A 12,307-nucleotide genomic window follows, 5' to 3' on the forward strand; every position below is an offset into this window, starting at 1 on the left:
AATTAGTAAACTTTATGGGTGTAGTCTGTTATAGACCAAATGCAATTAAAAAGGCCATGACAGATAAACGAAACTAAAGGATGAATAAAATATTGTGTTTTTTTTTGTTTTTTTTTTCATCTAGCTGTTTTGGAGGATCTCACACAGCATCTAAACCCGAGTGAACTGGCTGTTCTGCTGAATCTTCTCCAGAGTCAAACGGACCTCAGTGTTGCCCAGATATCCCAGCTCCTAAATGTTCAGGCCAATCCAGACATGCAGCATCAGCTGGAGGCTCTCAACCAGTCAATAACTGAATTGACTACCACTGCTCAGACGGTGGAATCCCAGACAGAAAATGTAGCCCAAGATCAAGCTGAAATGGAAGGGCTGACAACTCAGGGAGATGTACAGAATGTTCTAGCTGTCCTGTTGAGCCAGCTCATCAAACCTCAGGAGGTGGTGGAAGTCCCTGGGGAAAGCAATGGAGAACAGAGCGGTGTAAATCCAACTATACGGTTAAGACCAGAGGAAGAAGAGGAAACCGCGGTGTTGGAAGAGGATGACGCAGGTAAATTCTGCTCGCCCTGAGTCACCCATCTTGTCCACACTGCATTTATGACGAGTAGACACGACAGGGCCGGGCCTTTTTTAAAAATAAATAAATGAGGAAGCTGTGAAGACCTGGTGTAAAAACATCTGTCTTTGCACTCTGTAGTTTTCTATGCAACAGGAAAGGCTGGCTTTATAGCATATTGAGTGGAGAACCCAGAGACCTCACACTCATGTATTTTGGTTTATAATAAACTGTAAAATTGAAACCGTTCTCTTTAATCTTTTTATTTGCACCATTTATTGCACCTTGAAAGGTTGAACTGTAGATGGCATGTGTATAATGGAGTAAGGAAGCCTAACTGTTCACAGTGCTTGTTAACGTGTATTAGGCCATTTCATTGGTTTTCTTTCTCTTTTCCCTCTTTGTTCACCCTTCACTCACACAAGTAACATTAACTTACCCCTCATCTCTCTCTTCTCATCTCATAATTTTCTGAAGGTCACTCTCGACCAGGTTTAATATACACACTTTTATTCATTTATGGAAAGGGAACCCTGGGATAAGCTGATCACTGCAGGTCCAACTTCTTTAAACCCCCAACAAATAAACGTATAGCCAACTGTATCTTCCCCTGGCAATATCTGGTCTCACCAAGAAAAGGAATGGAGGTCAGCTCACCACAACGAATCTTCTCTCCAGTATATTCATACAGTGCAGGGAGGTAAATCCTGGATCGTCAACAGGTACATAAATGATGATGGTAACCCAGCACTCCGTTAAAATGCAAAGTTTTATTAAGTACATCTTTTAAAGAGTTTTTCTGGTTTCAGAAGGATGTGATCTGCCTTCAGTAAAGAGTAGATCATTACTTGGCAAATTCCCCGCTGCTGCTTTCGTTCTCCATGCTGGGTTAACTGAAGCAGCAGCACTCGATCTGTCAGGTAAGTAGTGATCCATTCTTTGATGCTGGCAGATCGCTTGTATTGTCTGGTGTCCTACTAAAACTGGAAAACTTCTTATAAAGCATCAAAACATGTATATGGATTTAAAACAAGCCATAGCATGGTTTGACTAAGAACAGTGCGGTTCGTAACTCGTAAATGTTTTTTACAGGTGCCTTTTATGCTTTTAGGAATGTACTAATATTACTTTGGATTTTAATAAAGTGCTAGAGTTTTAGCAGTATATGTGGAAACTATCTGGGTCATTTATTAAGACCAGAGTTTTAGACACCCATCTTAATTTCCCTACGCTGGTGCTTGGTGCACCTAAGTTGTGTAGAAGTGCTGGCCTCTACATAACTTAGGCGCATCCCCCACCGGCGTACACCCGCCTTAAATCTACGCCAGCTCCCATGTTGGTCTAGATTTAGAATATTTTCTACACCAAAAACTGGCATAGAAAATGATAAATGAGACGGGCCTGCCGACCCGCTCTCTTCCCCACCCCATTTTTTAGAACTGGCGTACGTGGAAGGAGAAGTCGTCACAAGTTTTGCCCCAAATCACCGTTTGTGAATAAATCTGCGCCAAATATATGCCAAAAAGTGGCGTATATTTGGTCTTCAATGACCCCCTATGTTTCTCATGCAGTGTCAGCTGAAGGTTAATTATAGTATTACATGGCGGCCATTAATGTAAATGTAATGCATGAGGCCAAGTCAGAACAACCCACTTATCTTTTCTGCTCTGGCTAATGTCTGTTTGGCCTGATAGGGCATATGAAAACCCCTTTAAAACACAATGGGTTACAGGGGAGGATGACGTTTTGTACATAGATGTTGGTCTACTTTCACACTAGCGTTTTGGCTTTCCATTTGTGAGATCTGTTCAGGGCTCTCACAAGCGGTCCAAAACGGATCAGTTTTGCCCTAATGCATTCTGAATGGAAAAGGATCCGCTCAGTTTGCCTCCGATCAGTCACCATTCCAATCTGGAGGTGGACACCACCATGTGGTGCGGAGAAAGACATCCTAACACACAATGTAAGTCAACGGGACGGATCCGTTTTCTCTGACACATTAGAAAACTGATCCGTCCCCCATTGACTTTAATGGTGGTCATGACTGATCCGTCATTTCTGTATAAGGCCTCTTTCACACGGGCATCCTGGATTTGTTCCAGATGCGTCGCGTGTGCATTGCGGGGAAACCCGCGCGAGTGCTCATGCAATTTCAATCAGTTTTGACTGCCATTGCATCATTCAGTTTTTATCGCACGAGTGCAATGCATTTTGCACGCGCATGATAAAAAACTGAACGTGGTACCCAGACCCGAACCCGGACTTCTTAACTGATGTTTGGGTTAGGGTTAGGTGTTCTGTAGATTTTATTATTTTCCCTTATAACATGGTTATAAGGCAAAATAATAGCATTCTTAATACAGAATGCAAAGTATAATGTCAATTGAGGGTTAAAAAAATAATAAAAAATATAACTCAACTCATCCACTTGTTTACACACCCGGCATAGTCCTTTTTTCTTCTTCTTTCAGGACCTGCAAAAGGACCTTTAATGACGTAATCATGCTCACAGCGAGGTGAAGTCAGCGCAGGTACTGCTGAATGAAGATAGAAGATGCTTCTATCTTCATTGAGCAGGACCTGCGGTGACATCACCATGCTCATCACGTGGTGAACGCAATTACATCATCAAAGGTCCTTTTGCAGGTCCTGAAAGAAGACTACTATGCCGGCTACTCAAACAAGAGAACGAGGTGAGTTAATTTTTAATTTTTTTAACCCCTCAAGCCACATTTTACTAAGCCTGCTGTATTAATATATACTATTATTTTCCCTTATAACCATGTTATAAGGGAAAATAATACAGTGATTAGACTTTAATGGGGTTGCTCATCCCTATCATCTCCTAGAAACCATGCAGGAAAATCGCCCCATTCATCTCTACGGGGCCTGCGTTGCGTAAAAAACGCAGAATATAGAACATGCTGCGATTTTCATGCAACGCACAAGTGATGCTTGAAAATCACCGCTCATCTGAACAGCCCTATTGAAGTGAATGGGTCCGGATTCAGTGCGGGTGCAATGCGTTCACCTCACGCATTGCACCCGCGTGGAATTCTCGCCCGTGTTAAAGGGGCCTAAGACATAATACAACCAAATCCGTACATGACTGCTGTATGCGGTTGTATTATTGTAACGGAAGCGTTTTTGCAGATCCATGACGGATCCGCAAAAAAACCGCTAATGTGAAAGTAGCCTAATTTATAGAGTAAAAAAGTAACTTGTACATTTTGGAAAGTCCTGGGGATAAGATGGAAAAACGTCTTTCATATGTATTACAATTACTATCTTGACCAGTAGAAGCAGGGATCTGTCTAATCAGATTAGGGAAGTGCACTTAACACAAAGATGAAATGAACTTACAGATAAAATGAGGCCTTCCCTGTCATTTACCATGAGCATGAACATAAGCAGCCATGATGTATGAATGCAATATAGTATTTCATTTATCTACATGAAATGTCTGCAAGTTTTACAACAGTTCAGAGTTTGTTTTTGTTGTTTTTTTACTTGACAATCCACAGAATTGGTTCAACTGCTGTGTTCCCCAGCACGCACATTACTGCTCCATTCACTGTGCATGAGACTGCTGGAGATCTGTCAGTCCCATAGACATGGAGCAGTAGTGCACATGTACAAATACTGCATCATACAAGTGGGGGAACCACGTTCTTATGATCTCTGGGGATTATGGTGGTGAAAACCCCAGCGATCAGGTGGTTATTACCTACCTTTTAGATAGGTGATAAGTTGCCATGGTGGGACAACACCTATAAGGATTCTTTGCACAGCTGTCCACATCCCATAAGTGGAAAGAAGTGTCTCCATAAAACTTAAATGCTTGTCCAACCTTTTTAGATTGATATTTAACCTAAATATCGTGCACATTTAACAGGGTTATCCCATCTCGACATTTATGGCAAATCAATAGGATATGACATAAATGGTTGACAGGAACGAGTCCCTCTGAACAGGACCCTACGTGAAAGGAGAGGATGCTGCCTATGGACTGCTTTCTCCTTAGCTGAGCCAATGCTATCCATCCACCCCAGCATACATAGGTGTAGTGTGGATGTACTTCTAGATTTCTGCTTGGTAAAAAGTAAAGTATCACAGGCAGCTAAACCTTAGGGTATACTACGTGAATGATGTCCACTGTTTTTGTATGGAAAAATTTCCTGTTTTAGGGTACAACCACATGTGGCAGATCTGCTGCAGAAGTTTCACAGAAGCAAAATCCACACCATATAGTGAAGATTTGGTTGCAAATGTGACCCTCTGCATTGAAAAGTATGCATTCACTTTAATCGGGAGCAGCTGTCTAAATTGGAGCTGCTGCTGAACAGCTGATTGGCGGGGTATCAGACCCCTGGCAATCCCCTTTAGAGGACCTGTCATCACAAAATGCAGTGCATTCCGCATCTAGCATGTTATAGAGCAGGAGGAGCTGACCAGATGAGTATATATGTTTGTGGGAAACTATTTAGTAAAACTTGTAATTTATACATTTAAATTTCTACTATATAAGTTGTACACATGGAAGGGGGTTATCAGTGAATGATGGCATTCCCTGTGTATGTGTACACAGATAGTTGTCACAAAAAGAGCAGAGATATAAATGTATAAATTACAGGTTATTTTGATAGGACGTTGAACCCAGTCATTTAACCCCTTATATGCCACAGTCAATAGTTATCGCTTAATCTGTGGCGTTCCATTCAGAGCCACCAGCACAGTCTGGGGACTGCTGAAGATTCCCAGGCCTGTCATAGTAAGCTGCCTGTAAAGCTGGCTCAGCGGGCAGTGTGTTAGCATCTCATAGACAATGATAGTTCTCTATTATGGTCTATGGGAAAAGCAATCACAAGATCGCAGGTTCTAGCCCCCTAAGGGGGCTAAAAGTTTTTACCTAAAGTTTAAAAAAAAATCTAAATATTAAATTCAAATCAGCCCCTTTCCCAATTTTATCTATAAAAATAAAAAATAAAACACAACTGGAGTACGAAAATGTCTGAATTATAAAAATATTAATATTTTTCCTGTGTGGTGAAAGCCGTAATGGAAAAATAAATAAAAGCACACACAATTTGCGTTTTTTTTTAGTCACCTCCCCCTCCCAAAAAACAGTGATCAATAGTTGGGTAAAAAAGTAGAAATAAAATCGAATATAGGATGGATGTTGTAGACTGGGTAGACTTGTTTTAATTGTAAAGTACCTATGCAATTACTCTGTATGTTTCATGCGTGTCTTATGCTTTGTTCGCACTTGCACTGTGGCTCCTTTTTAGGGTACAATAATGTATTTCATTGGTGTTTGAAATGCAACATATTGGATGGATTTTTAGTGACCATCACAAGTCGTAGTTGCAGAATGTCGCATTGCGAAGCCATTGAAATACATTATATGAAATGCCTCCATACCCTTTTGTGTTGCGTGACGTTAAGCCGTCGCCTTACATCGAAGACCACAACGGAGTGCCAAATGTGTCAGATCTGCCATTTTGAGAACAGCAAGTTTAGTGCTGCATGCAACGGTGGTGTGAATATGGTCTTATCACTGTAAAGTGAGGGAATCCCCCAGTGTGAGTCAGCGGTCCCTGCTTTGACTCCATATATAGCTATGTCCATATATGGAGTTAGTGCTTGTTTTTTTTAGTAGTTACACATTTATTTTGTGCCATACATTTTTTACAATGACTAAAAAAATATAAAATATATAAATTTAATTAACCCTTTATTTAGGAAAAGTTTCTGCTGAGATTTGAACTCACAACCTTCTACATTATTGCCAAGAACCGTAACCACTACACTATACAGCTACATGTTAACCTGCACTGAAATATGAAATGATACTTCTGCTGTATAGGAATACTTACTACTTGACAAACTACTATGGGGTTTTTCTGACAGTTTATCATTGAGCTTTACGGCTTAGTGTTTAAGTCCTTGCCTCTAACGTAGTAGGTTGTGAGTTCAAATCCCGGCAGATACTTTTCGGAAATAGAGGCTAAATTGGATTTAAATACACTGACTCAAGCACACGAGATATTCGGCCGAACACTGCGATTTGCCAAGCATCCCGATGCTCAAGCCGAACTGGTGTTCGGCTGAGCATGCTCTCTCAACACTATATATTATACATTGTTGTAGGCCTGTTTCTGTGCAAATACAGCTCTGGATCTATTGGATGAAGTGGCCACATGTTAAGGTCACATCTGCTTGACGGAGATGTGCTCTGCGCAGTGCATTGCGCCGCTTTGCTTGGTCTCCTCATTGACTTCTATGAGGCAAAAAAAAACCTTCCTATTACAGTATTACTGTGTTTTTCGGGACACTCACCATTGAGTATTATAATGGTGCCTTGTTAAAAGGGAATGTGTCGTCATAAAATTACCTTTTGTTAAAATCCCATTTTTATTTTTAAATAATAAATGGAAAATTAAAAATAACAGTCGTAAAAATATCTATATTTAAGCAAAAAACATACCTTCCTGCAGTTTTTGCCCTGGCCTCTAAGCCTAATAGGCACCACGTCTTGGTCTGTACAGATCACTTTACTGCAGTTACCTGCTTATCTGTCATTCTAATCCTGCCTGTAATGATATCACCTCTGTGTCTAGAGCTTATCTAGTCTTTCCTTGTACAATGACCTCTTCACACGGGTCACAGAGCAGGCCTAGAAAATTCTCCCAAAGAAGTCAATTATTGTGTCAACGGCCAAATGCCACTGCCGTAAAACAATGCTTTGTAAATGCTCAGGCAAAATGGCCGCTTTCAAAATAATGTTAAAGAAACAGAATGCAAAAATCTGCAATAAGAGAATAAAATCAGATTAGAAAAAAGATGTGGTTTTAACTGGCAGAAAACATTTTGGTGACACATTCCCTTTAAAACTGATCAGGGGTTGCAAGCTGTGGTTTGCAGACTACAGGTGTAGCTTCAGCCTGGATTCTTGGGTCATTCTATGACTGTATATTGCCCTCCAGCAGTAATATTTGCACATTTCAGTCCTTATTTTTACTCCATATTTATATTCTATGACAGTGATGGCTAACCTTCGGCACTCCAGCTGTGGTAAAACAATGACTTCCAAGATGTACACTTGCTTGGCTGTTCTCAGAACTCCATAAAAATGAATGGAGCATGCTGGGAGTCGTAGTTTCACCACAGCTGGAGTGCCAGAGGTTAGCCGTCGCTGTTCTATGATGTTGTTGTTCTCTCTCGGTTCTATGTGTAAATGTGTGTTTTTTTCTGTTATCTATATGCATTTTTAAAGATGGTGTCAAAGGAAGTAACCTTTCCCCAGCTTCTGAGCCTCGTATCCTGCCGCCAGAAAAGAGACCACCTGAGCCACCGGGTCCCCCTCCTCCACCGCCTGTTTCAGAGGAAGATGCTGCAGATGCAAATCCAGTGGTGACTACTGCCCCAGTGCAACTTTTTACTCATTCTGAAGTGGAGCCAGACCTTGTGGAGGGGGTTAAAGATGCTCACAGACTACCGTCAGACTTTTCCCGAAAACTATCCTCCAGGACTTACAGCTCTGAGGGCCCAGAGGATGTATATAATGTAGGGTCTGAGGACAGAGACTCAGGGCAGCTGCTTGGGGATGGTTCCCCTCAGTCAGTAACAAAAAGCAGGACATTCCCAGCACAGCTAGGGGAAACAAGTGGTTACCAGGGAACAGGATGCCTGCAATTCCCAGGGGATCAAGACCTCAGGTTTACAAGGGTCCCTCTAGGAATGCACTCCGGCACAGTGCCTCCAACTGGACAAGTAGAGGGGAGCAGTAACAGTTCCCACCTTTACCAAGAAGCCAAAATCTCCAATTACAGTGAGTTGGGGTCGGGGACTGCAGCAGCAGGAACAAACCAGGCTTGGGCAGCCCCCTCTCAGGCTTTTAGCAAGGCATTCAGAGCACCAACCCGAACACCTTCAAGAGGCGGACGGGGACGAGGAGTCCCTTTCTAAAATCCATTGACGTTACCGTGAAACCTCCATCCTTCCGATCTGCCCCCTAATAGGGTGACAGATACAATGTGGCTGATTGTAACGGCTGCAACTACTCTATACCCGCAGAGCCTTGAAATTTATTTGGGATTGCGAAAAAAAAGGGGTTGTGTGAGAAAAGTGGTACTGACTTGAGAATGGTCCATTGCTGCTCCATGTGTTGGACACCTCAGTCTTTTGACATGGTTTGTCCATCCCTTACTCATTTTCTATTTTGGCTATGTGACGGTTCATCAGAAATGGCAAGTATCCCTGTTTTAGGTTGTGGAACACAGGTTATGTGTTTTAAGTAATCTCTTCTGCCACTAAAGGGCTCACCATGCTCCTTCTGTTGCATCTAGACCCTTATGGCAATTTAAGTGGTAAGTGGCATCGCTCAGGAAACTGGAACTAGAGCGATGCCACGTCAATGCAGCTGGCTGTGTAAAAAAAAAATGTTCATTTTTATTTTCTTGTGTCATGAACTTCTGGGTGATACATGCCCCTCACTGTCCTCCAATCAGCACCTCCTTGTTTTCAATGTACCTCAACTTTGGCAAAGAATCTCCTGACCTTAGACTGGCGGTGGACAGGTGGTATTATTCTTATGCCCTGTTGTGTTTGTATAAATCTATACTTTTTTAAGTTTATTTTTTAGGGCTAAATAGGCCGTTGCGACACAAAATCTTTTTCTTTTTTTTTTTTTTTTCTTTTTTTGACCCACCCTCTTTTCATATTCCCCAAACACTGCAAATGACGGTGATTTTTTTATTTTATTTTTGTTTAATCTGTCAAAGGGCCTAGATGAATAAATACAAATTACCAAAAGGAAATCCTGTGTTTTCCATGGTTACCAAGTGATTTTGCTGTTAAGATCCTGTACTGTTCTTTTGCTGTAATGATAAACTGCATACATGGTACTCATCCTAGACTCCTTTTTAGTAAATTTGGAGAGAATCTATTGTGCATTTACACATGGCAGTCATTCAGCTTGCAGCTTTTGCTTAAAGGCCATGTACACCTTTCGGGGATGGGGGCAATTTTTGTTTCAATGCGTTTTACTCATTTTGGGCTAAAAAAAATATCTCTTTTTCAATTTGCCTTTACTAAGAATATTGAGCAGTTCTGTCACAAAGGGTCTAGCTGTGTGAATCATACTTTAACTTTGCGCCAGCCATCTAATAAACCTTATTTCTAAATTATTAAAAGGTCATTAATACTTATTTTAAGACTGTATTACACTGGCCAATATTTGTCGATAATCGCTAATGAGTGTTTGCATGACTGCTTGTTAGCAATCATCTTGCAGTGTTATACTGGCGCTTAAAAATCAGTGATTGCCGGCAAATCACTAGTCCTGCAGAGGAGATTACTGCATGTAATAGCAGCGGTGTCCTCCGCTAGCTAGCAAGCGGTTACAGCGTGGGAACACTACCCTCCAGACAATTGCTTGCTGATCTGCCTGTCTAATTCAGGCTTTAGCCACATTCTTAAGATACCTGTTGAGCTATAATGAGTGTTTATAAGGTCAGAGATAAGGAGCCGTAAGCTGAGCTGCTTGACGGGACAGAGTGAAAATTCAGATCCTACTACTAGGGAAACTCAAGACTGCACAAAAGACCGTGGTTATTATTATTTTTTTTAATAAAGACCAATTGAAAAATTATTGTTCCCTCAATCAGTACAATGCAATAATTTAAAAAAAATTGCCCCCAAAGCCTTTAAAGGCTATGTACACCTTTTTAGAGGCATTTTATTAATGCATTATACTTATTTTGAGCAAGTAATCATTTTTTCAGTTGGCCTCTATTAACGATATGGAATCCTTTTTTCTGTACAGAGCGGAGATGCTCTACTAGATGCCTGTGGATTCATTTGTCTTTTCCGTCATCTGAGGAGCAGATGGGCTCCTTATCTCTGACCTTATAAACACTCATTAAAGCTCAATCCTAATCTTACTGATAAGAATGTGGTTTAAATAAGTGTTTATGACCTCTCAGTAGTTTAGAGATCAGGGTAATTAGCAAAGTGAAAGTGTCAGTCACACAGAAAAACAGTTAACCCTTTGTGACTGAATAGCTCAATATTTTTAATAAAGGCCAATTGAAAATATGAGCCACAAATAAGTTAAATTCAATAATAAAAATTGACTTCAAAGGTGTACATAACCCTTGGTAACCTCCAGAAATTGATTTGTGATGCCAATGGTTTATGAAAATTAAAAAAAGGGGGGTGGGGGGGTGGAGGGCCTTGTGAACTGGTAGCCATGGGCAGCTGCTCCACTTTTCCTTGTAATAAAGCTACCAATGTTATTCCAGATGACCAGGATACATTTTATAACCAGTTATATGGTTAAGGCCTCATGCACATGGCTGTCTTTTTTGCATCTGTGTCTGATCTGCCTGTTTTGTAGATTTCACATGGCCCCGTTCATTTCTATGGGTCTGCAAAAATACGGACAGCAAACAGAATTTATCCATGTGTCCATTCCGCAACCTATAGAACATGTCCTATTCTTGTCCGTATTGCAGACAAGAATGTCCATTTCTAGTAATGGGAGTGAAAAAATGTGGATTGCCCATGGGAAGGTTTACGGACCACAATGCGGACATGGTCATGTGCATGAGGCCTGCAAGGCCTGAAGCTTCATGCACATGATCGTCTCTACATTTCAGTTTGCAAGCCATAGATCCTTGAATGTGCGTGTTTTTCTCACTTCTATCAATAGGAATGACTTTGCTCGTCTGCAAAAGGTAATGTTCTATAATTTGTGGAACTGCCACACGGAACCACAATCTGTGTGCATGGCCCCATAGAAATGAATCTGTCAGTGTGGGACAGCACATGGATGAAAAATATGATCGTATGCATGAGGCCTAACAGACACAACACTGGTCTATCCTAGTCTCTTTGGACATGCTAGAAATTGTCATGTAAGAATTGCCATAAAATTCATGTATTTCATGTCACATGTTTTTATTTCATTTTTTAGTCATGAAAAACGGTTGAAAAAATACAAACTTTGCTGCGATTTAAAAAAAATAAAAAAGTCAAGGGGGGGGGGGGGGGGGGGGAGAGAAACACACCTGGAAACGTATTATACCGCACACAAAGGCAATGTTTGTAGAGTTTTTAATATTTTACTACTGGCCAACATTTAACATCTGGATGTGGTGTTTTCTCGTGCATGGCATTGGGGGACACAGCACCATGGGTATATGTCCAACTACCACTAGGAGGCACTAGACACAAAAAGTGTTGGCTCCTCCCAGGTGGGCTATACCCTCTCCACAGGCACGAGGCTATTCAGTTTTAGTCTAGTGTCCGTAGGAGGCAGACCTGTCCTGCTTTTTTGCAGGTTCTGCTGTTTATTTTTATTATTTTTCTTTTTTTCTCTCTTCCGCAGGTTGGTTTTTTCCACCGTTATACCTGCTGCAGGCTGGGGCTCCATCGTGTTCCACTTTAGTTGCCCCCCCTGCGGGCGCGTACTTCGGTACCATCGCCGGTCACCCAGTCCCCACGGACTGCATCCGCAGTGGCTTGCCGGCATTCCCACGGTTCCCGTGTTGAGTCTGCCGAAGGGGTGACCGTGCTGCGCCCGAAGACATCGGATGGTGAGTATATCGGATGGTGAGTATACTCCCCTGTCCCTGTGTCCCTGCCCCAGGGTTAGGTTCCCTTCTGTGGCCAGGGGGATGGGATCCACCTTAGCTGGGGGTCCTGGGGAGCCTCTTCTTTCCTCCTAGCCAACCCCCCCCCCCTGGG

The 12,307-nt window shown here is 41.8% G+C and overlaps 1 protein-coding gene across 2 annotated transcripts in view; it reads left to right on the plus strand.

The window, feature by feature from the left end:
* Positions 1 to 11,511, plus strand: part of CDK12 (cyclin dependent kinase 12) — an 86,088-nt gene extending 74,577 nt beyond the window's left edge. The window contains exons 13-14 of one of the 2 annotated variants that reach the window (XM_044296801.1): positions 125 to 550; positions 7,833 to 11,511. In XM_044296801.1, coding sequence (XP_044152736.1) covers positions 125 to 550; positions 7,833 to 8,524 — 1,118 coding nt within the window. In that variant the 3' untranslated portion in view covers positions 8,525 to 11,511. The remainder of the gene's footprint in view (positions 1 to 124; positions 551 to 7,832) is intronic. The other variant, XM_044296802.1, reaches the window with a different exon arrangement.
* The last annotated feature ends 796 nt before the right edge of the window (positions 11,512 to 12,307 follow it).

Source organism: Bufo gargarizans, chromosome 6 (assembly GCF_014858855.1).
Source record: "Bufo gargarizans isolate SCDJY-AF-19 chromosome 6, ASM1485885v1, whole genome shotgun sequence".
Lineage (NCBI taxonomy): Eukaryota > Metazoa > Chordata > Amphibia > Anura > Bufonidae > Bufo > Bufo gargarizans.